The 27838-nt window shown below is 39.1% G+C and overlaps 1 protein-coding gene across 2 annotated transcripts in view; it reads right to left on the bottom strand.

The window, feature by feature from the left end:
* Window positions 1–27838, bottom strand: part of FGD6 (FYVE, RhoGEF and PH domain containing 6) — a 73283-nt gene that overhangs the window by 22747 nt on the left and 22698 nt on the right. For both annotated transcript variants that reach the window (XM_061454578.1, XM_061454579.1), the window contains exons 3-9: window positions 21054–21201; window positions 17323–17390; window positions 17200–17230; window positions 8095–8246; window positions 7124–7280; window positions 5755–5842; window positions 949–999 (exon numbers count right to left, since the gene is read on the bottom strand). In XM_061454578.1, the coding sequence (XP_061310562.1) occupies window positions 949–999; window positions 5755–5842; window positions 7124–7280; window positions 8095–8246; window positions 17200–17230; window positions 17323–17390; window positions 21054–21201 (695 nt within the window). The remainder of the gene's footprint in view (window positions 1–948; window positions 1000–5754; window positions 5843–7123; window positions 7281–8094; window positions 8247–17199; window positions 17231–17322; window positions 17391–21053; window positions 21202–27838) is intronic.

The raw sequence follows: 27838 nt of genomic DNA, 5'->3' as shown, positions 1-27838 counted from the left end.
CTCTCTTAATCATTTAAAATATTTTTTTATATTTTCAATATACTAAACCAAACATGTCTAAATGTCCTAAGGAAGATAGTTACTCAAAAAATTTATGGCACTGCATCAGCATATAAAGCTATAAGAAAGCAAACTTGGCTCAGTGCACTGAAGACACTCCTTTATTGCAGTCCAGTCAACTGCATCTGCACAACCTTCCTAATGGGCTTGCACAAATGTCACTAAAGAGACTGAAATAAGTGACAGGAGCTCACACAAACGAAATGGAGACGTTGCCTGGGAGCATTTTTGGAACTAATGAGGTATGCACATGGAAGAAGGAAACAGTCTGAATGTGCATTGCACCACTACACTCAAGTTAAACTAGCTTAATACCAAACTACCATGAAACACACTGTCCTCTTCCATCACAGCTGTTCCTTCCCATTTCCTCTTACGTCTTTTCCCCTCACATGCAGGCAAAGTTGCAGAAGTCAGTTGTGTTTGTGCAACTTGTAACAAGCCAAACTGGAGAACTCCTCAGTTTAAATATAACCCAGAGCAGCTCCTTGATCTTGTTCACTCCCACCACACTAATGGTTGTCCTGGCACAAAGAGAGAGGCAGTCAGAAAGGCCCATAGCTGGGGGAGAGCAGCTGGTAGACCAGACTGCCTGTCATGAAAGGTCTACCAATGCAAGGACTGCCTCTTTCAATAGCAGCGCCCAAAATATCTGCTTAAGCTGCCTGTTCAACTTCACTTGTATCTCCTGGTTTCAATTCAAGGGTGAGCTGATACAACTGTAATCTTGAAACATTTTTGAAACACAAGCAGTATTTCTGCTGAGAAACTTAGAATTAAATAGAAAACATTTATATTACTGGCTTAGTGTCTTGCATGCATTTGAAATTTAGATACGTTTTCATATGTACATAAGCTATTTTTCCTTTAATCTAAAGAGACATTTACCTTGAGTATCCCTATAGTCTGCAGATTCTTCTAAAAGATTCTTTAAATAATCTGTATAAAGAAAAAAATAATATAGAGATAGTTTTGTTAAAGAAATAAACAGCACCAGAGACTAGCAAAAAACACCCTTTTCCTGGAAGTCTGCTTTTCAGGCAGATCTGTGCCACAGAGATCTTCTGCTAAATCTTTTAAATCTGTCAAAGTAATTACAAAAGAAAAATTAGCATTTCTATGACGAAAGCCTATTGTGATATCTTGCTCGGGGCAGTGCAAGATTTCACAATTATGACCTCCCCCACCCCCTATGTTCAAATAGGCATTTTTTATTATAAATTATCAGTTTAGTTCCTCAGCCACGAGGTGGCACCCTCAATCCATTAAAGTGTTGGCAGCTTTAAAATCTGTTTTACTTAGCTAAAATTAACTCCAAGTGTATGGCTATACAAGAAAACATCCCCCTCGAGTTTTCATTCCCTGGTATAGTGTCTAGCTCACCAAGATTACAATATCCTGTTAAAGATTAACATATATATGTTAATATATATGTTAATCAGTAAAAAGTCCATCTACTCTTTACATGCTACAGCTTTGAACTGCTTCATATTGACAGAAACCAAATCAGAAACTTTCAAAGAAATATACATTTCAGATTGATAATAACAACACTGATTTATAATTAGCTTTTAAATGAGGTATTAAGATTCTGGCAGACCTACAGAAAACTAATCGTATGTGCTCTAGCAAGCGTTCAATTTTAGCTTTTCTGTTGTACAAGTTTCATGTAGGAGTGATATAACTCCCATATGGTTGCCCTACCCAAATTCATTCTTTTACTCAAGAAGGATCAGGAGCCAATTGTTCCTGCCTTCATGAGATGTCTTGCTTCATGCGTGTCCCTCAGAGACCACTCAGTGTATTGTAAGCTTTTCCTTATGTAAATAAAAGATTAAAAAAAAAGAAAAGGAATTATGAGCCATGTTTCTGCAGTAGTAATGCTGTGAAGAGTGTCACAGTTAATGAAACCTTGGAGAAAACCAGAACTACAGGAAGACAAATACCTGGCACTGAAATCTTATTTTTTGGCAAAGACCTAAGGGAGGATTCAAGAGAGAACCATGAGCAGGTTGGAGTGAGGGAAGAGGAACCAGCTGGGGTCTCCTGCAGGGAAGTGGGGAGGGAATGCTGGGAGGTCTGGCTGGCTGGGACGTGAGAACACCCACAGCCTTCTGCTCTCCGCAGAGTCTTGTCTGATCATTAGCAGGCGCTGGGCAACGTGTGATCTTTTTAAGACAAGTCTGACATTGCCACCAAAACCTCTCCAGCTATACTCATAAATACCACATCCTTCACATCCCTCCAGATCTCATGCTGTAGCAGCTACCAGGCATTGCAGTGCAATACTTAGGTGGACGCATGTTCCATTAAAAGCAAAACTCATCTTACTTCACCTCAGATTATGCTGATAAAAAGCTGGTGTGAGAGAAACCGTGGGAACCGCATCTTGGCATATTTGTGCTTTATGACATGGTCCCCAAAACAACATTTTACACCAGCAAATGGAAGAGGGAAAATCAGAGATTTTAACAAAAAAGTATTCATTTAAAACTCTGTTTTTAAAAAAGGCAGCTTTTGCATTACAAGACTGAAGCAGTCAATAAAACTGTAAAATCCTGAAAGTGATAAATACATAATTTTGATCTTGACACTCCCTATGCATATCTGGTAAGTGGACCTCAGTTCATAGCTAAAGCTCTGCTTTAGAGAAGCATCAGAACAGATATTTTTAGTCTCTTCTGTGAATACACACTGTAAATTCTGTGCTTGCAGCAACCTTCTGGAGGTACGGGCTTAAACTACACAGACAAGTGGGTTTCACAAACAGGAATAACGTCACAATAAAAAAATATCAAAAATATTCCTAGCTAAAATAAACACAGAAGTCAAATACTGAGGTGGAATTGTATTGACTGTCTTTGCCAGAAAAAAAATCCCCTCTTCAATGTGCTTTAGTTGTTCAGACTAGGAAGACCTTAAGCATACCTCCAGAAAGGCAGACTTAGAAATTAAAACTCGTAACTCTGCTAGATACCCCAAAATACAATAAAAATCTACACAAAACCATACCATTCCTGTGACAAAATTTCCCTATGCCCTGCCTCTACCTGACAGCAGCCAGCAATTCTCTTTCATGTTCCTGAGGAGCAGTGACTATCACTTCTGCTACAAGTTCTCTTCTGCTTCATTAACTACTTTTTGTTTCAGGTTGTCTAATTTTATTAAGTTAAACGCTAAGCAATCCTTCCCCAACAGAGTAACTGGCCTGAAGTCTGACAACTCTTTCTGACCTGCGAAGGAGCAGTGAGCTCAAAGGCTTGTTTTTCAACCCCTCAGCCTCTCAAACACAAGACTCTCCACAAACCTGATGTTGAGAAAAAGAGAGGCTTATCATACAACGAAGAGCCCGTTCATACTGTACAGTCTCAAGTCCTCTACTCAAATCAGAAGTTTTTGGGAGGAGAGAATCACCTCTCTTTTATTTCCATTAGAAATCAGAGGCCTCTAATTAACCTCTCCCCAGACCCAGTATTTGCCAGTATGTGAAGAAGTGAAAGCTCTCTTGCTGGATGGAGAAGCTGTACAATTAAGCAGAAGCACAGCTGAGCTGCGCCTCTCCTTGGCTTGATTTATATGAGTCCACCTGCTCCTGCTTTTGTTAGCACAAAAGTAACTCCACTTCAAAGCACACAGCAACAATCTTGTGATGCGACCATGTAGCAGCAGGTTACCAGTACAAAGCTGTCCCACTGACACAGAACATCTAAATAGCAAGAAATCCCTGCTGACTCAAGCCTAGCAGCTTCATTTCCTGGATTATTTTTGCTCCTCTGCACTCACCCACTGCCCCCTCCTCCCTTGCCCACAGATCCCCCCGTTTTCAGCCTGGGCAGCTGCTGCATCACTGCATCTCACTCACTGCAACAATAGGCCCAAGTGTTTTGTGTGCCCTCCAAATATTTTGCACCACAAGTTTATGTACAGATTGCCCTATATTACACAGAGGTGCTGCAAGGTAACAGAGCAGACGGGTCATACAGACAGATATGTAAGAGGGAGAATCTCAAGGATGACAGAAATGCATGATAGATTGAACAGACTGAAAATGAAACAGATCCAAAATAACACTTCCAGCCCCAGCACAATTAAATTTTTAGTCTGATCTCTTTTAACACTCGCATTGAACAAAAGAAATTATTTTTCTGAATCAGCAGCCAGCATTGAAATCCCATTCCTGTCAACTGCATTTGCAGGTTCATTTAAATCTGGGCAGCCACAGTAAGGTCTGCAGACTGGGGACACTCACAGCAACCCCCATCACTACAGAATCATTTTTTTTCAGGTCTAAACCAGCTTGTTCTAGCCACAGTAACAGTTAATGATCACAAGTAATTGCCCTTCAACACCTGAGTTCTGTTTCAGTGCCATTCACCTCAGACATCTCTCGCTTTGCTATGTATATTGACAATGGCATTTACTCCTTCCTGATCCTCTGTTCAACCTTTTTAATATAAACTTTTGAACTTATCCAAAGCTCTGCTGATTTTGGACGTTTTAAGATAAAGCAACTCACCAAATGCCATTTTATGGTGTGATTTAATCAATAAGAGTCACTAAGATTTTCCCCTACAAAATAATCTATTTAATAAGGGGGTTTCACCCTTTTTTCAACACCTGTGACTTTAATGAGATGATTAAAATAAAAACAGTCAACATTAGTAACTTGGTAACTGCTGTATAACACTTAAGTCTGTATCCCTCACAGCATCACTAGTCTAAGTACTTGCTGGGGAAATGCCAACAAGCTGCTACAGAGCCCAAAAGAAAGGTCACAGAGCATTTATTTTGCAGTTACTACATAAACAGAGGCTATTTTTAAATTGTTCATCAAGAAGCAATGGCTTTCAAAAACAATGCCTTAAGTATTTCCAAATCCTTACAGGAGCCTTCCCCCTCCTACAACAAACACATCTCAAAATACTTCACAAAGGAGGCCTCTATCATTACCCTCCTTTTACAAAAAAGAAAGCCCTGCATCATGGAGATGACTTGCTCAAGGTCACCCAAACATGCCAGTGCCAGAACAAAGTATAGAGCCCAGATTTTCTAGTCCCAAACCAGCTCTTCAGCCTCCAATGCCTCCATAACAAGCCTTAAGCGCTTAGTGGTAAATGTATACTAAAAACATGTGTTTTACCTTTAAAAGAGAATGGATTTTACAGGCAAAACACCTGGGTGGGGCAGAAATGGAGAACTACTTGCAGAAGTTCACAGTTGCATAGACTTCTTTCACTTCCTTCTCTGAGCTCCAATTTTCCATATTATATTTCTCCACCAAAAAACCCTGACCAAACCAACCAGTCCCTCCAAAAAACCTGAAACCCACACAGAAAACAAGAAAACAAAAAACAAACCTCAAAGCAGAACAGGAGCATTCCAACCTTCTAAGGAAATTACGGGCTTCTATTACCACAGAAACAACCAAAACCCCCCACAGGTTTCATGTTTTCCAAGTACTGCTGAACATACCATCAGAGAACACATCACAGCTTTGAGAATATTAGCATCTATATTCTTGCAACCAATATTAACAAAGAAAGCCTCTAAACCCATGCTGCCTTTTTAAAAGCTCCACATATCTGAAGTCAGATAAACAACGCTTTACAGACAAACACAGCTGCCTAAAAACAAGCTTCCTGGAACATGTGAAGACTGGCTTCTTCTTAAACCTCTAAAAGAGTTTGACAGTACCTGTCAACAGGAGCCTGTACTGTGGAATCCTCTGAACCGGCTTGAGCAGATAGTGCTTCAGGGCCAAACTAGCACAGCGGGGACTCATCTGCAAGAAACACCCAACATAAGTACCGATTCTGTGGCAGTCAAGAATTCCAGCACAAGAAAATGTACCTACAATCAACTAAACGATTACATTGGATAAGCTTTATCTTGAAAAGGTGTGACTATCACAGAGTTAAACACTACACTACAGAGCAAGCATTTCTGTGGGGAAGACCTCATGCAAAATTAATCATGTGTTGAAAGAGTACGGTAAGCACTCGTACTCTGTGGATTCAAAACAGGTGCTTTTGCTTATAAGGAAGAGAGGTGAAGCTTCCCAGAAAAAAAAAAACAAAGGAAACACCAGCGGCAAGGGCAACATGCCCCTTTGTAATTAGTCAGTGCTCATTAGGCAGAAAGGCAGAGGAGATAGTGCTCACTCCAAAGGTTTTGGTTAATTCACACCTGTAAAGACAACACAGAATTAAAAGATTCTTGCCTCCAAAATGTTAATTATCTTGAGTCTGCATTCAAAATAACATGCATCTGAAACATGGAATCTTTATAAAGGCCTCTTATCGTCTTCCTGTCTTTGGCTGACTCTGCCTCAAGCTCTTCCTTTGCCCACTGTAATCAGCCCTTTGAACCACTTGCAAGCAGAGTAGGGATTACCCAAGGGGTAGGGACAGCCCAAAGGGAAGCCCATGTAACAAGAGGTAAATTCACAGTTTGCGTGGATCATGTGCTCAGGGAGCTTGCACCTCTTCTCTGTTTTGTTTTAAGGGCGTTATGTAAAAATCTGGCAACGCTCTTAGGGAAATGAATCAGCTTTCATCCGATTCCGCATGTGCTGGGTTTGAAACCTCTAGAAATACACTGATGAAAAATATCACTTTTTTATGTTTCCAACTAAAATGAAACACCACTCCCATGTGTAAACTACTGCCCTGTGATGTGGCAGAGAAATCAACCTGGTAAAATAGGACAGTTAATCAGAGTTATAGTATGATTGTAAGACAAAACTAAAAAAACCCGGCTGAGTTAATGTGTCTTTGATATAATCTGTAGCAAGTGCTGCATTTTGAGAAAATCAAAGTCCTTTATCATATCTCACAGTGGTAGCCAAAGTCACTAGCTGCTTCACAAAACCTGAATTTACTTCTTTCCACTTCTATCCTGCTAAGTCTCAAGCCAAGACTGCAGGAAAACAAACCAGCCACAAAAATCCCACTAAAAACTCCCAAATAAACAAACAAACTTCAGGATAGTCTAAAGCCTTATGGAGGATCACAACTCCTGAAAAGCCACAAAATAGGATATATCTTACAAAAGACTACAGTACCTCAAAGTCTTTGACTACTGAAGCAAAACCTGCATTCTTCTTACACTGTTCATCTAATAGTGCAACGTTTTTATCAAATTCTTTGATGTAAGTTGAATACATCTTTAAGTAGGGACCCTTTTTAACAAATATATCAGCAATTCTTTGATGTTCAAGCCTAGAAACAAAAAACAGAGTAATAAGAGTGAAAAAGAACATACATCTTAAGCCTACAGCAAAACATCTATCTTCTTTTTTTTCCACAGTAAGATGTGCTAGTGTATGCTCTGAACAAAAAGCTTACAGTTCATCAGATAAGCATCCATCTCACTAGCTATGCTGAAAAGCCTTATCAGACACACCTTGACACACTGATTTAGTGTTAGATGAAAACCACTTAATACACAGTCTGTATAGAATGGTCTTGAACCCTTTAGTACAAGTTGGATTTCTGAGGAGACAGATCTTTAAACTTCAAGAAGCAGTCTCCACCTCTTAACAGCAAGCATGGGATTACAGTCTTTATCCATCTCAGTACCTTTGTATAGCTCATTTAGATCCACCCACCAACATAACTGAGAATTGACTTCAATGGGATTGAGGCTGTCAATCAACATTATGCCTGGTTACATCTCAGCTACCTTTAAAATGCAAACCAGTCTTCAGGACAGCCTCATTTTCCTATAATGAAATCAGTCCACTTACTGTGCCTATGCAGGGACCAGAACTTTCAATTAAAAAAGACATTTTAAAACAAAAAGCGTGATTGCTAAACACATGTATTGACCATTGCACCTTTCTGGATACATCTAAATAGCAAAAAGTACATCTCAATGGAAAATTATCTCCTGTCCTTTCCAAGTCAATTCTGTCATTTAAAAAGGCACATGAAACACAAACAAGAGTCAAACCATGACCACATGGAGTCACATCAACCCCACAGATAAATTTCAACAACATCAAAGCAGTGGTATCTCTTTATTGATAGTCACCAGTGAGATAATCGCTCTTCCAGTTCCCTCAGGAGGTCCCGATTGAGTTCATACAGCTGAGGTAGGTAGTACAGGATCTGATTCAGGATTCTGTCCTCAATCACTGGCTTTCCAAGCTGCCTAGAGGCATGCGCCACAGCATCCCGGAAATCCTGCCGGAGTACAAAGAGGACAGAACCCCCCCTTCCAATGAGTGAACAGCCTTCAAAGCACCAACACATACAACGGGTTCTCTCTGCAGACATTCCAGGCGCTGCTCCCTATTACCAAAGGCAAGGCAGGTACCATCTGGGTTATGTTTCACTGCAGCTTCAACTTAGTCCCCTGGGACTGCCTTAATCCCTTTGGTTTGAGGCTGGAGCTTTACTTTTTTGCTCCTGTATGCATAATGTAGAAGTTGTTCATTATTTTTACAGCATGCCCTTAAGAAATGTGCTGGTACTACATAATGAGGAAATTACGGGGGTAAATATCTTGTATCTGGCAAGGGTGTTAGCAGCCTTCAGTATCTTCTTGTTAATATTTGGGTCAAAAAGAAGAAATATCAGCTAATACAATCATAATCTTACTTTAAAATCATGCTAATTTTCATAAGTCATCTATAAATGCTCTTTTAGAAGATGTGCCTCTTGGACAAAAATGTAGGGTCCCAAAAAATTACTATATGTAGCCGCTTTTCTATATGCAGAAAAGATCACAACTAACAAAAAGATACAGTAACAACATATGGGAGCCATGAGATTACAAATGTTAACAATGATCAGAAACAACATCGGTATATTCAAAACATTACTGGGAGGGGGGAAAACCCTGCTTGCACTTGAAGGATCTTCTTACAGCATTTCTATGCTATAAGAAGATAGCGTTTTTATGCTATAAGAGCTCCCAATAGGACACAGACAAGGCTTACTGGCCCTCATCAAACTATTTAGAATTAAAATCTTGGCCCCACGCAAGTCAGTATGGCCAGGACTGTACCACGTTGAAACTCAATATCCGTTACATGAGGTATTTTTCCTGATCACATGCAAACAAAACTTCCAAAAAAGGTTAGCCATTAGCATTTCACATGAAAACCAGCACTGCCTAAACTGACCAAAAAAAAAATCCAAATTAGGTGGTGTGCTGTATGATCGTGTCTCGCTTGAATTTGAGCAACAGTGGAAAAAAGACAATCTGTAATAGCCCTTTTTGAGTCTGTGGTCTGCTGAAACCTGACAGTGTGTGCACGATCTATAGGTATCCGAGAAAGGTGACTAACAACATGTTCCTAAGTACAACGATGAGTTTTATTTTAAGTGTGCATGAGGGCAACACCTGCCTTTGAGAATCTGGAGGGTCATCAGGTTTCCCCCTCCCCAGGTCTACCACTACATGTCTTATTAGCTATCTCATCAGTCCAGCATCTGGCACTGTTTAGGGTCTCCCAAACTTAAACTGTCTCAACTTTCCGCTGCCCTCTCTCCTCATTACGTCAGCTACAGGCAGCGTGAGCTCCAGACACACTTTCTTGCTTTGTGACCCTCTGGGTCACAAAGGCTGTGACTGGGCAGAGTTATGACAAGAAACTGAAAGGCGATACAGGGTGATGTCTGTGACGGGGGAAGGCTGAGAACTAAATACAACGGAGTTAAAAAACAGATGGCGTTATTCATATGGAAATGTTCTGGTTTACATCCTCTGCGCAGACTAGTGACACATAGGTTAACTACCAGCTGCATCTTCTGGGTTTTCCTGACCCTAGGGCATCGCTTAACACTGAAATGATACATGAAATTACAATGGCAAAAGCTCAAATGAGGCATTCTGGAGAGCTTCATGCAAAATACATCATCATATTATGATAATATTCTCTCTTTCCCCCCTTTGTATCCTGTCCCTTCTCTTCCCCCCCCCCCCCGTTACAGGCACACACAATATACTGTATGTACTTTGCCATGGGATGAAACAAGAATTTCATCTGAATGTTCTAAGGCTAATTACATGATGAAAAGAAAAGTAGTTTTGTCTGTAGTGTAATCAACAGCCCAGGCTTTTCCCTGACCAAACAATAAAAGCGGAGCAGGGAGCCAGGTTTAAGCACCAGCAGATAAGACAGGAATGTCATTTGTAGTTAACAACATTTATTTAACTTCTGGATATAGCTTTCAAAGAGTCTGCAGGATGTTCTCCAAATCCAGATTTGATTTTTCAACTAGCTTGATCCAAAGTCCATCAGCTTCATGAGGCTTTGGATCACACCATGAAAGACTCTACCATTAAAACAGCCAACCAAAACTGCTTCATCGCCCTCTCTGTACCCCTCCACAACTGAATTAATGAAGGAAGCCCTGCAGAGAGGAAATGCAGGGAAGAAAGATAACGTGAAGCTTTCAAATGATGCAAACCAGTCTGCTAAACAACAAAAGAGCTAAACTTCAACACTTCTTCCAATCTATTTTTTATAATTATCAAGTCTTCACTACAGAAGCAGTACAATGCATTTGTCACTGTAACCATATTAAGCTTTATTTTTAATCTGACAGTGGGTGTGAGGTAACTGTCATGCCAAGTTCATCTGGAGATAAACTGAAGAGTTGGAGGCAGAGAGCACATGCCTGAGGAGTGGGGGTAGAGTAAGTCAAACAAACTGTAACAAGGCTGCAGTTAACAGTGTTTACACTTGAAGGTACTGGCCTTCTGCAAAATTCCTTATCCAAAAGGATAAAATACAGAATAGGTCTGTTTTAATTACCAAATGCAAAATATGTTAACTTAAAAAGTAAATCCTGAAATTTCACTCCCAAGCGTAAAAAGCATTCAGATATGGGCAACTTTTTATACAACTAGGTGAATGACTCAGAAATTAGAAATTGCAGTAATAGTCATTTAATGCACCAGAACCAAATCCCTATTAACACTAAATCCATTCCCTGCTAAATAAAAAGAGAATAGCTGTTGCAAATAATATATACATTGCTCTTACCTATATATACCTGCAAGAAGTGATTCGTATTACAAACATTTAGCATATATATATGCTATATATCTGTATATGGCTATATTTAGCATATAGTACTACACAGCACTGCTGAAAAGCACTACTTTCATCAGTCTGTTCAAAGACAGTCACCTAGGTTGTCCTAGAATTTATTCTGTTTGAAGCAGTGCAGTCATCCACTACAGTGAATTGTAAAGAGAGATTTTTCTAATTTAAAATGAGCCTTTCAAATATTACAATCTTCCCCTCTTAAAAAAACTTGTCCAGCTTTGGAACTAATGTGCTTATTTCATTGCAAAACACCAGTCTTACAACTGTAGACAAAAGTTTCATATGCTGCATGACAGAAAACAAAAGATTATGCTAGGTATCCTGAATCATCCCAGCTTCTTACCAGGGCAATTTTTCCTTTCAGAAGGAGGAAGGCTATTGTACACTTTCTGAAATGCTGGTTTACAGTTTCTAGTTTTACATTATATTCTGGTCCCCTAATAATCCTTTACACAACTTTTTACTGCTTGGGCAAAGCAAAGTTGCCTAAAGGCAACGTCTTTAAGAGGACGGCACTCATTACCATCCCCGGAAATCACATTCCTTCCAAACCAGAAACAGTCTTAGTTTATTCTAGACTAAGACAGCATGCTGCTAAGTACTTGTTCATATGAAAATCTAGTCTAGGCAGTTTCAAGGGCTTCTAAGTACATACTGTTGCTGAATGACTGCCTGATAAAACATTCCCAACTGGAAAATGTTTAGGGAATTTTATTTATCCTATAAGTATACACTCCCCCCCTAGAGCTGTGCAGTTTTTAAGCAGTATTTGAGAAGGACACCACCTTATGTTTCCTTCTGCCCCTCCTTCACTGCAGTGTCTTTAAATAAGCAAAGGGCTGTGATATCTGAAATAATTCTGACCCTATCGTGAATCATGGATGACCAGCCCACACACTTCCCCTCTGCAAATGCCCTGACTCAGTCCGTCTCAGTCCTTTCCACTGGAGGATTCCCAGCACACAGCGAAGTGACCTGCCTGCATCAGTCTAGGGAACAAAGGAGTAAGTAAGTTTAGTTGTTAACAAAAATAGGTACCAACCAGATTAACCCCTCACTCAGCTGCTGAGTGGGTTAAGTACACCTTCAGGTGCTGAATGAAGATAACTTCATATGGGTGAAATTAAAACTTCTCATAAATTTAACTGAAAGAGAGAGAACTATGTGATCTAAACGTGGTCACATATTTTACTCCTAAAGCTTCAACTAATATTCATCTTGGATCCGTTCTCCTAGAACATACCATCAGCAAAGCAAAACCAAGCCATAATCCCTTCTGCTGAGACACAACTCCCAGCTAAATACACCTGCAGATAGCTCAAATATCAGTTTAATTTAAAGGAAAAAAATATGCTTGCGCCTGGACGCTTTTCAAGGAACACACATACACACATCCTGCGGGGAGGGAGGAGGGAAGGGGAGGAAGTTTTAACTCTGGGGAACAGCCAGGCTGCTATATGTGACAAACTGTAAACACAAATGGTAGGAATATGGCTACGGAAGATTTCAGAAATACATTATTTAAAATATAAATAGGCAGTCTTAACTGGAGTTAGACTATTCTAATGCATCAGGGGTGCATTAAGTAGGGGAAATTCAGATTGGATATAAAGAAGAAATTCTTTCCTGTTAGGATGGTGAGGCACTGGAATGGGTTGCCCAGGGAAGTTGTGAATGCTCCATCCCTGGCAGTGTTCAAGGCCAGGTTGGACAGAGCCTTGGGTGACACGGTTTAGTGTGAGGTGTCCCTGCCCATGGCAGGGGGGGTGGAACTAGATGATCTTAAGGTCCTTTCCAGCCCTAACTATTCTATGATTCTATTAGCCATGAGCTGTTCAGTTAAACTATAGCAATAATAGTTAATGCAGACTATGAGTAAGTGTGGATCACAACATTTTTCAAACATAGATTAGGAGATTGCTTCTGGAAAGCTGCCAAGTAGTTCCACACCCGTTTTCTCAGGTAGTAAGATCATTTATGAGTCTTTAACAATATAAGATGGTTAATTTCTTATAATAGTCAATGCTTTGACTGTGGCATAACCTCAGAACGTTATTTCAAGGAATAGGCTTGGTAGTGGAACAGCGTTTACTTCCAAACCAAAACTATTTCACTAGCCATCTTAATGAGATTACTACAGCTGCAATTCATTGTCAAATGCCTCAATCAGCAATTCTAAAGCCCTTCATAGACTAAAATTTATCAACATATTCATGTAAAGATTGGTTAAATACTGAAGTTTTGCAGATGGAGGAAAAGGAGTTTGAGGTTGAGAGAATTTTATACAGCCAAACAGTAGGTCAGTTGTAAGCCAGGACCAGAGGTCAGGACTTCCTTTGCTCCAAAACCCATAGCTGTTTTATTTCTCAAGATACACATTACATTCTTCTCCCAAAGCTACTATGAATTATTTTTCATAACATTTGGCTACAATATATAAAAAGACTAAGTTTTTACATAAAACTATGTTTAGTGGTAGACTTGGCAGTCCTGCGGTAATGGTTGGACTCAATCTTCAAGGTCTTTTCCCACTTAGATGATTCTGTGATTCTATATATAGCTTATATTGTATACTTTTGCAATTGTCTTCTGAAAACTGAAACATACTAAACCAAAATTTCTCAGTCTTGTGTCTCCAGAAGGACACACAACATAAAAAAGAAAGAAGTGTACCTCTTACCTGCCTTCTTCAATAAGAGGCTGATCTTATGGCTGCAGAAAAGTTAGAGGTGCCTCCTGACAACCTCCTACTTGTTCTCAGAGTCCTCATAAGGACAGAACAGGTTTAAATGGTCTAAATCAGAAGCTCCAAAAGCTCAGGAAAAAGCCCACAGGACTAAGGTTTTCTTTGCTCACACAGCACAAAATTACACACTCAGCCTTGCCGTGGAAGGACCCCTATCAAAAAAACATGTTCTTCTGCTCAACCAGAAGCCTTACCACCATACCACAGCAGCAGGAGGAAAAAGAAATCAAAAAGAATGGGAGAACAAAAACAGCTGTGGGTTTTGGGGAAAAAAAAAACAACAAAAAAACAAAAAACAAACAAAAAAAAAAAAACCCCACCCAACAAAATTTGGGTCAAAAATAGACAAAAGAAATTAAAACAAATAAACCAGGCAGCTTACCCCTAGAGCACCAGGATGCTGCTGAGGTCCTCTCACTTGTGCAAAACCAACCATTTCCAAAGAATCTCACAGCAAAAAAAAGTACAAATGGAACCAATCCTGCCTTACTCCTTTTCCAGGAACACTAGGTGTTTTTTTGGGTACCAAGTATCTCAGACAAACTTGTTTCTCTTATGTCACTTACGTTTTACATTCAGTTCACTGTTCCTTTTTTTTTCTGCAAGTGCCCTTAGGGAAGGAACAACACTTTTACCCTTGTTTACCCACTTGTTTACCATGCATGAATTATCTCACAAAGAGGCATACTTATGAGCTGATCTGATTTAAGCCCCTTTGTTTTCAAGGAGTTTCTTAACAGCATTTTACTGGAATTTTGTCCTCTAAAACAGCATTACGATAGTTACAGGAATACAGAGAATTCAAGATTACATCTGAAGTTTGATTACTCCCTCAAGCAACACCATTCACCAAGTAATATGAGAGAGCAGCAGTGTGCAAAGCCAGTGAAGTCCCTTATCTCTGCTATGACCTACTTATTTCATATTATTGAGTGTCCCCAAGTGTTTATAATTTTCTAGAGAACTTTTACATTCTGTCTTTAACAGCAGCAGTCAGTTATACTTACAACGTGCAACAGAGTCCAAACACGCTGGCACCCTTGTATCTTGGGAGTGGTGCTCCACCTACCTTGACTTACCAATTTAAAAGAAAAAAATGCTAAAAAAAAGTAGTATCAGTGACACTTGCAACCAGTTCACAATCACATTCCCACTTTATCAACTGCTTCAGACTCCACTTCAACTGCTCTAAGCAGTAGCAACTTAAAAACCTTTTTCCTGCATCAACAGCCCTGTTCCCTGACTGTACTAAGAGCCATGAGCTGCACTAACTGGCAGTGGTAAAACAGACTGAGGAGAATACTATTCACTTCAGATCATTGTTAATGGAATTAGTAAATTTCAATAACTACTCTTTGGAAAACCACCAGTAGGTGTTTCAGAAGGTGTAACTGAGCCTCCCCTGACCACCCAAATCTCTACTATGGGTAAAACAGCCCAGCCTGGGGAGAATCTGTGTTTTCATTCCATAAATCTGTCAGAGGTTGCTTGCCTGACAGTTAGTAATCCTGACAGTGAGGCTAATAAGCCAAGTGGTTCAGTGCATGTGAAATGAAAAGGATAGTTTTATCAATATCCAAATATTAGCCACAAGAAATACATGATTAAATAGATTTAATAATGTCTGTGCTGAACACACACAAATCCTCAGGCATGCTGTTCTGTGGAAATTGGAAATAAAAAAAATGTGTCTCTTCAACCCTTCTCAAGGGTGGCAATTCTTATTTAATGAAGAATGCACACACACACAGAGCCTCAAAACCAATGCCCACTCCAACAAGGACATCACCAAGGTTCCCGCGGCAGGCCAGAGGACAAGATGAGGACAAACTGTTTCCTTGACTCCTAGCCTAGCATCCTCTGCTATATCAGGCTGAATACATGTTGATATTGCTAGCCAACAAAAACATTTCTAATGGTTTTCATTTGGCAGCTAGAAAATAGCATACTGTCACAAAGGGAGTTGAGAGTTATCCATTAAGAAAAAAGCATTTAGTATTGCACATTTACACTGTGTAGACAGCCTGAAGTTTGTCCCAGAAACTTCCTAAACTCCCTACTATCTTCCCTCTCCCGCATTCTTTCTCTGTTTGCCTGCATACTCAGCACCAACGCCCTTTTCTTCCAGTACCATGGCATGTTACTTGAAGAACTGATACAGTGAAAAGCAAAGACACCTTTAAGTTATAACTTATATACCTGAAAAATATGATAATTAAAATCATACAGCTTAGATTTGTCTATACTCATCAGAACAACTCTCTTCCTTTATCCAGTACTTAAGCTTGAGTTCTGTACTAGAATCCATATTGAATATAAATTATATATTGGCCGCAACTGCCTGGCCAAGCTTTTAAAAACCAAGCTTGACCAGAACAAGAAAATCAATTACAAGAGGAATCAGTAAGTGGTGTGGCAAGTTTTTGTTTCCTGAAAGATGTCTGTATAACAGGACTGTATACATCCATCTATAAAAGCCTTTGTTCCCCGTTTCACAGAACATGCTTCTCAAGAGACAGAGATAGACCAATGCATCTGTTTGCAATATAACCACTTCTACTGACCAAGGGAAAAAAAAAAAAAAAAAAAATCACTATGCATGTGCTTCATAGAGTGACAAAATGGAACAAACTATTCCACAAATATCACATAAGTTGGCAGAAAACACATAAAACAGAGCTAGAGAAAGCCACATCATTCATTAATTTACTATTATCACTTTCAACACAACACAGCATGTTTAACAGATGACTGGTTTGCATAAACATGGATTAAATACTTAACCCTTGCTGTGGACAACACGTTGCTCATACTACAATCGCAGCTGTTATCAGAAAACAAGCATCTGTCAAAGAATTGTAGCCCCCAAAAATATACTGCCATGGTGATGGATGCACCATTAGAGTTAATGAATGTTTATTTTAATGTACCTTTTCTAAAGGTTCCTGCCTCCCCCCATTGCTTTATAAATTATTCTAATCAAAGATTTACTTTGGGTGCTATGGTACAAGCTGGCTTATAAATATGATGCTGATTAATGCAAATGGATATATATTCCATTTTCAATATTCAAGCAACATCCCTGCTTATCTGGAAGTCTGAATAAATTAATTAAGGAGATGCAGAAGGAACCATCAAAATATTCATCCATTATATAAAATCTGAAACTTTAAAGTTATACTTAATTAGATTAACTTTTATGCTTTGAATATGTAGACACAAAAAAAAAAAAAAAAAAAAAGTCACACTCACTGCAATAAAGCCTAAACATAGAACTTTTAACAGATTAAATAAATGGAAGAGAAAACTTCTTTTTTTGGGTACTTACAATGTGTAAGAGCTTTAGCACATCCACAAACCTAGCAGAAAAGCAAGAAAAAGCAAATAGTTACATTTTAATTGCCCAATTAAAATAAATTGAGTAGCTGTTAAGTATAGCACTGGCACTTACACTTTCTCTGAGCTCATGATCTCCTTGGCAATATGGTAAACCTTTGTTTTCTTCCCAGCTGCCTTACCCTGCAAATAAAATTGTATGTTATACTATGCACCTACTAAAACTGTAGCTAGTAATTCCTCAAACTCAATGTAATTATTCAATAGTTATTTCTAATAAAAACGTTTTACACTACTTTGAGATCTCTCAGATTTGGAATCTTCTGGCCTTTCAGGATCTGTGAGAAAATCAATTTAGCTTGTAGCCGGAAACAACAATAGTAGCTAAGAGTAATTTTTGTAACACTATCAGCCTTTCTATTTAATTATTACAGGAAGCATTGAAGCCCATTAATAAACGAAGCCCTAGCAAGTGACAATTATTGTTCAGCAAAAGTAGTACAAATAGTATTTCTATATTATTTGACACACCCCCCACACCACATACCCCCCAATTAATACAGCAACAGTAATATCTGCAGTAAACTCAAGTGGGTTTCAGTAACATCTTAAAAGAAAGACACTTCTTTTTTTTTTTACTGGAAAAAATGACAAAAGGAGAAAGCAAGGAAAAAAAAATGACACTGAAAAGTCAGCTTCTGACAATCTACTAAAGGAGCTGCTGGAATAACTAGCAACCATACTGCAAAGATGTAGAAGTGTGAGCCTTGTCATCTAAATGAAACACCATAGATGATTATGCTGGTTTTTACTGCACATGCATTTGGCTTTCAAAAATGAATGCTATTGTTCAACATCAGACAGAAGGAACAGGTATATCAAAAGGGTGTATCTGTCAGGATTCAGCTGTCTTTCCTATGCAGTGTAACTCCCATGTACCATTTCCCCCACATAAAACACCTTTCTCCATTACAGCTGTCATGGTTTGCCATATGCTTCTCTGCTGCCAGCTGTCACCACATCTATTAGACATTCAGGCTTTCATTTTAATTGGCTGCAAAGAAAGAACGCAGATAAGGAGCACCAAACATCACAGGATATGACCATAAGTGCAGTGGAAGTCCCAGAGAGCCTGTATTGAGTATGGTAGTATAATGTTGGCATTATTTTCATAGTTCATCTAGAAAATCAGGTATCGGTGGCATTTTATATATATATATATATATGAATTTTTGCTTCATAAGCACTAATGTTGCAAGATTTGTCTGGAGTTTTAGCAGTTCTCCAAACCTATAAACAAGTCTCAAGAGCTGGAAATCAAACCATGGAACCAACTATATTCATAGGTTGGTGTTAATGATATTGTTATATTCAAAATAAAAAATAAATGTAAATTACTTTCCATTTTACTCTAATGCCAAATTAATAAAATTAATTTCTAAATTTAGTAATTTCGTGTTGCAACATATATATGCAAATTATATTCTTTATTTCGTGTATTATATAGACATCTTCACACAGAGCTGCGATTTTTCTCCTAAAATTAAACTTCTTTCCAAAAACCAGTCAGATCTACACATTGAGGGTCAATCCGATTCAGGTGAGATTCTAACACCCATCCTCAGGCCTCAATACGTCTTTAGAAAGCACAGCTGACATGCTCCCTACAAGACTGAATTCACAAATAACTCAGTTATGCAGAGCAAGGTATCTGCCATCACTGTAGATGTGACAGTTGCAAACGAGATGAAAATTAGTATTTTCAGAACAAGATGCTACCGCTAAACAATTACAAAGTGAAATATCACAGTCTGTTTTCAACCCCTTTTGAAAGACTTTTCACATACCAGCTGGCACTGAAAAGGCCACTTTGCATTTGCTCAGCCAAAGATACTCTGGACCTTAGAGAGCCTCTAATGGCAGAACTGAAGGGATGCAAATTGGGCTATCAGGCATGGCATTGGGAAAGAACCTTGTAACTTCTCTAACAGATAAAAAGCATCAAAACAGCCAGATGCTCACAGTAACAGAAAGTAAAAACAAGCCTAGCTGATGACTGATGCAGAGACTGCTTCTTTCTCCTCTGCAGCTGCTCTGCCTGTTAGGAAGTTGGTTGTTAATGCCCAGCTGCCAGCCACACATGCTGCAGGAGGCTGAAGCAAGCCTACGAGCAGATGCTTCACAGCAAACACTGAATTACTCCATGAAACCTGCCCAAGAAGCCTCCTAATGGGGATGCTTTTCTCTAAAACTCTGTCATTAAAGGTTTAGGGCATTTCTATAGGCATTCAAGGTAAGTTAGCTTCTATTGCAATACAGTCCTGCTTAGTTTCACATGCACAAGCTTTTCCCTTGACTTACTTTCCCTCCCCCAGTTTATTCCTCTCAGAAGATTTGGTTATATGACATTTAGGTCTGACTTCATCATCAAGTCTTCTCTTCCAGCACTAAAACATCTCATTGCCCTTTTCATTTTATTTTATTTTTTATCTTATTTATTCATTTCTTAGGAAAGGAAGGAAATATAACTACTATCAAAGGAAAGAGAGCTGCCAGGACTGATGCTGAGGACAGGCATTGGTCTGTGCGCAGTCTGGTGCCAGGGAATCCAGGACTGAGAAATAAGAAAATGGGTATCCCCAAGGACAGGGATAGGACCCCCAAAACTTCATTTCATTCTGAGTAGTTAACACTGTCTTCCTGCTCCTCATTTGAGGAAGAAAGAAGATGAAAATAAGATGAAATATTAAAATGAAAATGAAGAAATAATGAAGGTGGCCAGGTTGGATGGGTGGCTAGGTTGGATGGGGCTTCGAGCAACTTGGTCTAGTGAAAGATGCCTCTGCCCATCACAGGGGGTTTGGAACTAGATGATCCTTACAGTCCCTTCCAACTCAAACCATTCTATGATTCTATGAAAACAGGAAATCATTGAAAGCTGGCACTCACAGAAGCTAGCAGAAGGTCAGACCTTAACCCCAACAGTCAAGGGTGACTTACACTCCTCAAAGGGCCATAGAAGTGGTTCTGCAACCCTACAACAACAGGTCTTGCATGCATACACTAACAGTCTCTCCTTAGCACCTGAGCAGAGAATTAAGGAACTTAAATGCTGAAAGGCATGTTGAGCCCCTTGTGTTCCATACCACTGAAAAGGAAGAATTAAAAACTGCCCCCTGTGCCCAAGCAGTGATTTGGCAGGTTAGTATGTAGAACCTACAAACATAAGAAAACTGTCTGCACAGAAACGGTTACTGGGACACAGCCTTTGCTGCATGGCCAAGATCCTGGAAATAGGACCACCCAAGCAAAACTGCAGCTTCCAAGAGGTTTTTCAGAAGGCCCTCCTCAGACGTTGCAACCTTCACCTAGCCCCTTTCCTTGGACTTCAGCAAGGCTGTCAAATCAAAGGTTGACATTAAATGTTCAGTGTAAAAGACACTGTGCACTTGAGGATCTGTGAGGCATAGATGGCTTCATTAAAAGGTATTTGCAAGTCTCAAAACTGAAGATCTTTAAACACCCATCTTTGCATGTAGCTCTGTAAGATGGGCATGGTAGGCAGGTCTACAGCTCCACAATTCAGAAAAGATTAAGAACAAATATGCCAGGCAACACACACTTTTTACTGGGCTATTTCTAAACCTGATCTCTTAGTACCAGGCTAATGTGCACATACAAGTTAAAATTTTAGAAAGGTACTCCAACACTAAACAATAAAAATAGCAAAAAAAAGAAATATATAAAGTTATGTTAATTCAATACCTTTTATATGAAAATATCCCAGCAGGCTACAACTTACAAAATAGAGCAAGAATGATTAATAATTTCAGCAGATAGAGATACCTGTTTATCTTCTGGAGGATCAGGCTCCCCTTTGCTGGAATCAGAATTTGTGTCATCATCTTCATCAGAACTGTTCATGATATCTTCTTCATCTGACTGAAGATCTCCAATTACCATGTTCGGATGATCATGGTGTTCTTCCAAGGACCTAAAATTAAAATATGCTTAGTCAATAAATGTACTATATTTATGTAAAAAGCCTTCTGTTTTACCTCACCATCAATGGCTTACTTGGTATCAAAACCACTAAAAACAGTAGTGGGTAGTCTGAAGATGACAAGAGTGGTAGGCTGTTCTGTACTGGATTCATAACTCTGCAGTGTTTTATCTATGCTGGTATTGATATAATGCTCACTGACAGTGAGCAAAAGCCACAGTACCATTGGAATATTTATGTCATTCTTATCCATCAGAGTCTGCCTGACAGCAAAGTTTGATAAATCTATTTCCTTACTGCTATGTGCATATATAGTGCAACGTTTGTACTGTGTGCCAGAAGGATACAGAAGGATCATAGCTGTTTTGCTATCTTCTGTCTCATAGCATCAGGACTTGTTCCAGGCATGGTACTCAGGCTGGAGCTTTCCATCTGAAATTTTAGATGCATTTATTACACAGGGCTGTTTCTCAATGCATACACTGAAAAACTGCATCAGGGATAGCAATACTAACCATTCTGTTCAACAATTCTTTTTTAAAACACAAAAGCAGAACCTTTTGTGATTCAAAACTACCACCCCTCAGAGACAGACACCTTCCAGGGAACTGTCAAAGCTATAAAATATAACCTTATTTTGCTGCTGTACAATGATTACAGAGGTCTCTCTTCATTAGGTTTACCCATATTTGCAATACAGAAATTGCATGAGACAAGCATACAGCCTTCTTCCTCTGACTAGCCTCGACAACTTCAGTAGAGATTTAAGAAATGCAATTTTAGAAGAAAATAGAAAAAAGGGTAAGGAAAGATAATGAAGAAAATATAGACTAGAGGAAACAGAGCCTGAAGTTTTGGTAAAGTTACATAGAAACACAGCAAATCCCTGAACTCCTACTTTTAATCCCTAAAAATATCTGGTAATTGCCAATTACACTGAAGCTGTGCCTAAATTCACATAATCTGTATTCAAGGCCTGAAAAAATATGCTGGAATGCCACAGACTTACTGTGATAGGAGCCAGAAGTTACCCTAGAAAACAAAAAGCAAATCTAGAAACCCTTATTCCCAAGCTGCTACAGTCAGCAGAGATCTCACTGTGCTGATCAACACTTACTTTTGTGCAGCCAAAATCTGTCAGGGCTACACACTTCTTCATACAGCTGCCCTCTGCCTCCCTACGCAAAGGACGGTGATATACGATCTTCTCTTTTTCCTAACTTTGAATCACAAGAAAGCAGGGATGGAGGGTAGCTCTTCAGACCCACTACCTCCAACTATGATAGTCACCAGATAGGAAACCTGTCAGTGTGGATCCCATGGGAGGTGGCTGCCACTAACCTGAATAGCAGAAGTAAGGAATACCAGCTGTGTAAGGATGCTCTGGCAGCCACAGCAAGTTGTTGATTATTCAACACTCAAGGGAGAGTTTGAAAAACAACAAAATAAAATAAAACAATATCCACACCAAACAAAAAACACACAAATGCTGATCACAAATAGAAATATATTTGGAGATGGCGATGAGATATATAGATAAGTTGGCTTGCAGACAGCCCTTGGTCAGCCATGAAGACATAGAAGATTAAAATAGCTTGCTTCTATTAAGACAACACAGGAAGGACTCAGGAAACACCCAAGCAGTTACTGTCTCCCAAAACTGAATGGGGTGGGGGAAGGAAAGAGACTGCAAAGCTCGTCACTGATTTCAAACAAAATCTTGAGCCAAGACTGCAGCACTCAGGGTGCAGAGACACCCCCATTTATTTCAATTTGGGAATTACCAACTTCACATGGGAAATGAATGGCCACCAGAGAGATGGGCACTGATGACAACAGCTCAAGGAGAACACCAGGGATAGCTCCAGGAGGGCAAAAAAGTGGCTTTTCACTGGAGCTTTTCCTGGTATGGAACAACACTCGTGGGACACTGAGACTTTTGCGGTTACTTGTTAACTTCAGCAATTCAGAAAACCCCTTATCTATCTAATTCAGAGTCAAATGACCTGTTGGCTTGACAATGTTTATTTTAGCAGATGCCATTACATATCCTGTTATTTTATAGATGACAAACATCTTTATTACATCTATAACATTACACATGGTAGATATATCCTCATGCTTTAGTCAAAAACTGCAACAGAAATAACTACTGCTACTCCTTCCTTTACTACATTACTCACAGTTTTACTTTCCACATCTGCCATTGAATCTACATCTGATCTGGAATATTTTTCCCCCATTGAGTATGCAAAATGTATTAAGCACTTTATCTCTAACCACGTTGGAATTCACTTTTTTTGTCCCTTATTTTACTTTTCTTATGGAAATTTTATTTACCTTTTCCCTATCCTTAGTATTTGTTTTTAATTGCTGCTTTATTTTCCTTTAATTAAGATTCCTTTCCTTCAAGAAAACATTATTTTCACAGTTGTGAAATCACAGTTCTTTTGCCTAAGCATATTGTACAGGATGCCCAAATCCCAGATACTGCTGTCATTTCTTATTTAAATTTTTGAGGGAAACTGAAAACTTTTAGAAAACCTGCCCTTTAGGAAGTCAGGAACAAACATTTCTAGATGAGGCTGTATTCTGTTGATACAAACATAACCCCATCACCACTAAAGGATGAAGATCAAACTAAATGGACTGTGTCGGTGAAGCATTTTCTAAGTGAAAGATTAATCAGCTTATTAAATAGAAAGTTTCAATGAAAAACCCTGAGCTATTAAAAATTTTAAATAATTAGCAACTGATGATATAGGATGTTTAGAAAGTGCCCACAAGTGGCAGCAGCTCACCATATACATTTTTTTCTTCCTGTGAATCACAACGTTAAAGCAGAAACCTCCTTTGCTTGCCTTTGTGGTGTGTATGCACCTACTATTTGCGTAAAGGAAACTATGAGAGCTGAGAAAACCATCTACGAAATCTTGCCTATGGCATCTGTCCCACCAAACAAAGCACCTCAGAGTCATCCCTATACGTATTTATCCCATATTTGCTCAGTTCACAGCCTAACATAGCCCTCTGGTTCTTCCACCGGGTACAATTTGTTGATTTTTTTCTTTCTTTGCTTTTGAAAGAAAAAATACAGTGGATGATCAGATGATAAATGATCAAAAGTCTGTTTACATCCAGCCATTTTCCAGAATCAAACAAGCCACCACTTCAGGGATAGGGTGCAATTCTGTAGCCAGGGGTAGATGCACTTCTGGTGGTATCTGTGGTTGTGTCCTCTCTTTCAGAGAAGATGGTGGCAAAGTCACTTTGTTAATCTGCCTTTATCAGCCATGTGCTGGAGAACACATGACTCTCCTTGGACTTACACCTTAACCTTTCATCATAAATACTATGGCTTTACTGTCAAAACAGAAGGTGGTTTATTTACTGATTACTCTTTCTGTACTTTTACCCCTGAAAGTCATCTATAGCTAAGTTCTCTGTAAGTTAACCCTGGATGCTTGTGGCATTTAAATGACTTTGGAAATAACAGCCAATAAACAAAAACTTTTCTACAACATACCAGTTCCCCTTTTCCAAAATACAACATGAATGCAGTAATGGTTATTTTTAAGTGGCTCTTCTGAATGGTATTTTGGGGATACTGTGTACTCTCTCTATCTTGCTCCCTCTTCATCACAATTCTTTGTCCTACCCACAGCAGTACCAAGAGAAACTTCTGCATTATCTGTCATGTGAAACACCATCAGTGCCAACTCACCGTGCTGCCCACTGAGTAAGAATATCTTGCTGTATCTTGTGAGCAAGTTATCTAAATATAGATGTGGGGGGGTTTTGACACATAAAATAAAGGGATCATCAGTTTGCCTCAGAATGAACAGTTTATGGGGGATGAAGAACATACATTGCGCTCGTTTTCCTAATGCAATAGTAAATTATTAATGAAACAAAACATGCCAGTCCTAGCAAGATGTACTGCAAGATAAACTATCAAAACTTAAGAACTGCCATCAAGATATTACAGCCAGAAAAATATATCTTAATTAGCATAAAACCCTCTTACTGTCTTCAAAAGATCATAGAATAGTTTGGGTTGGAAAGAACCTTAAAGATCATCTAGTTCCAACCTCCAGGGATACCTTCCACTAGACCAGGCTGGCTCATCCAACCTGGCCTTGAACACTGCCAGGGATGGGGCAGCCATAGCTTCTCTGGGCAACACTGGAGTGGCTCACCAACTTCAGAGTAAAGAGTTTCTTCCTAATATCTTCCTAATATCCACTGTCTTTCAGTTTAAAGACATTTCCCCTTGTCCTATCACTTCTTGCTCTTGTAAAAGGACAACCAAGACTAGTTCAGACTAGCTTATTATAGAAGCTTCAAAATACACCTGAGGCTTCACTTCCAAGCAGTGCCGATTTACACACTGCATAGGACACTATAGCCTCAAGTCACAATTAACATTTCAGACTCAGTTCTTTATTTAGAAGACAAATAGTATTTAAGCTTGACTGAGATGATTCAGAGGGATTCTCTACCGTGGAATGCCCCAACGTCAAGTATTTTATAATATGATGGAATTAATTCAAGTGTTAGCATCGCCATATCTACTAAAAAGCAAGTTTCCACAGCTCCAAAGTATTTGTTAAAATAGGTTCAGTCACGCTGCTGCTTTACACACAGTTCTTTGTGTTCTTCATTACTTTTAGATGTTTCTTCTACTTCCATTAAGTAATCAAAAATATTTAGGAATCCTGAATGAACAGACTCTTGTACAAAACACTCTGTTAAATTCTTCTTTTTCCATCCTTTTGTTATTTTAAAAGGAGTGTCCATTCTACTCTGCTTTTTGTAGGAATGTCCCACCATCTTTATCCTTTTTCTGTCTCTTCCTGCAGTATTTCACTGCGCTTTTTTTATGGGTATTTTTGCTTGTTTATTTTTAAAGAAAGCCTTCAACATAGTCAAAAATCACACAAACTGAAGTTCCTGCTCAACTAAAAAACACACACCAAATACCAGAGCTCCAAAAAGAATACCCTACTATCATATTTCATCTCAAATCCTTTTTGCATTACTACAGCATTTCACAATCCTTTCACTGCTGCTTGCATCTCACTTTCCTCCAGAGAAGCAACAATTGCTATTGCTGTTCATCCATTTTCAGTTTTTAGTATCACCAGTCCCTGCAATCAATTTCAACAATTAAGGCATGTCCAGCTGCCCTTTTTAAGACCTGAAAGCACACTGTCTCTCTGTGGAAGCAATAGCCATTAAGGCTATTTTTTCATCATGCCTCATTACTTGTAATAGCTGTAGGTAAGGCAGCATGCCTCACTGACCGATTCCCTCAATGGATCCTACTTGTACAGTTCTGGGAAACCCCAAGGATAAAAGACGTAAAGGGAGAAAAAATAAGAACAAAAAAAATATGTGTTCTGTAGCTTATTTTCTCTTTTTTTCTATTTCCTATCTAAATTCAGAACCTCTCAAGGTAGAAAGAAGGGCTGTGAATATAGAAATAAAGTTAAGATCCTACAACAGTTTAGGGTTTAGGAAGCAATCACCTGATTTGAGTGCTGAAGGTAACAGAAGATGCTCTTGGAAAGCCAAAGCAAAAGTGAAATTACTGCTTAATTAATAATTGCTTGATTTTGTTTCCTGAACTTCCTTTTGCTTTAATTTAATACTTTTTACTTAAGACAGGTCAATGTCTTCATCTAATATTTCTTTACTGCAGGTTTTCGGAAAAAAATCCAAGACAGATTCTAGAAAGTAAGCATACTTGGCAAAGCACAAAGATAATAATGAATACTAACCATGAGCCCTAGCGAGCTCTTATGGAAATCTGAAGAAAACACATGACTGGATAAATGATAAGCAACATTAATAAAAGCATCAATTAATGTACTTTTTGGATGAGTTACATTTTGCTGCAATACCACAGCTCCAGAACCATCCTTAAGAAGCCAACATCAGCACCTGTTTCCTTTCTCAAACCAGTCTGGAAACCAAAATCTGAACTCCGTATCACTCCATATGCAACTGGACCCTAACCCACCTTACCTCATAGCTTAAAGTTCAGATTCTCTAAACAATTGTGACTGTCTGCCATTATAGCTAAAACATTACCTCCTTCATCACAAAATAGTTTGGGTTGGAAGGGACCTTAAAGATCGTCTAATTCCAACCCCTCCGCCACTGGTAGGAACACCTTCCATTATCATGTTCCCCTGCTTTTCATTTCTCCTTCAACCATACAGGACCATTAAGCAGCAAATAAGGATTAAATACAGCCTGGACCAAGTGGCTTACTTATCTGAGTTATTCCCACAGTACCAGTCAGCTTTCTGGTTTAATGACAGACGCACAGATGGGAAGAGCTGAAGCTGAGATCACATCTCTGCTCTCTAGGTGTTGTGGACAGTGTGAGAGAAGGCAGTGGATGCTGCTACGGCTCTCACAGTGCTGGCCTGGCTGCCAGCACTGGGGGCTGGTTGCCTTACTGCAGCCAAGCTGCTTGGGCTTCAATTTCTCTGCCAAAAATGGTGCTTTTTCACAGTGCACGAGAGAGATAGCACAGTGTCCTCTCAAATAGGATTTTACATGCTAAAATTAAAGTTTTGCCATTTGTTCTGCAGTGACAACTCAATGATTTTAGTAA

This window comes from Pezoporus flaviventris, unplaced genomic scaffold (assembly GCF_033815535.1).
Source record: "Pezoporus flaviventris isolate CSIRO_AGI_PZ_B2104156 unplaced genomic scaffold, CSIRO_AGI_Pfla_v1 ptg000016l, whole genome shotgun sequence".
Taxonomy (NCBI): Eukaryota; Metazoa; Chordata; class Aves; order Psittaciformes; family Psittacidae; genus Pezoporus; species Pezoporus flaviventris.
This window is presented reverse-complemented; position numbering and strand designations above follow the sequence as displayed.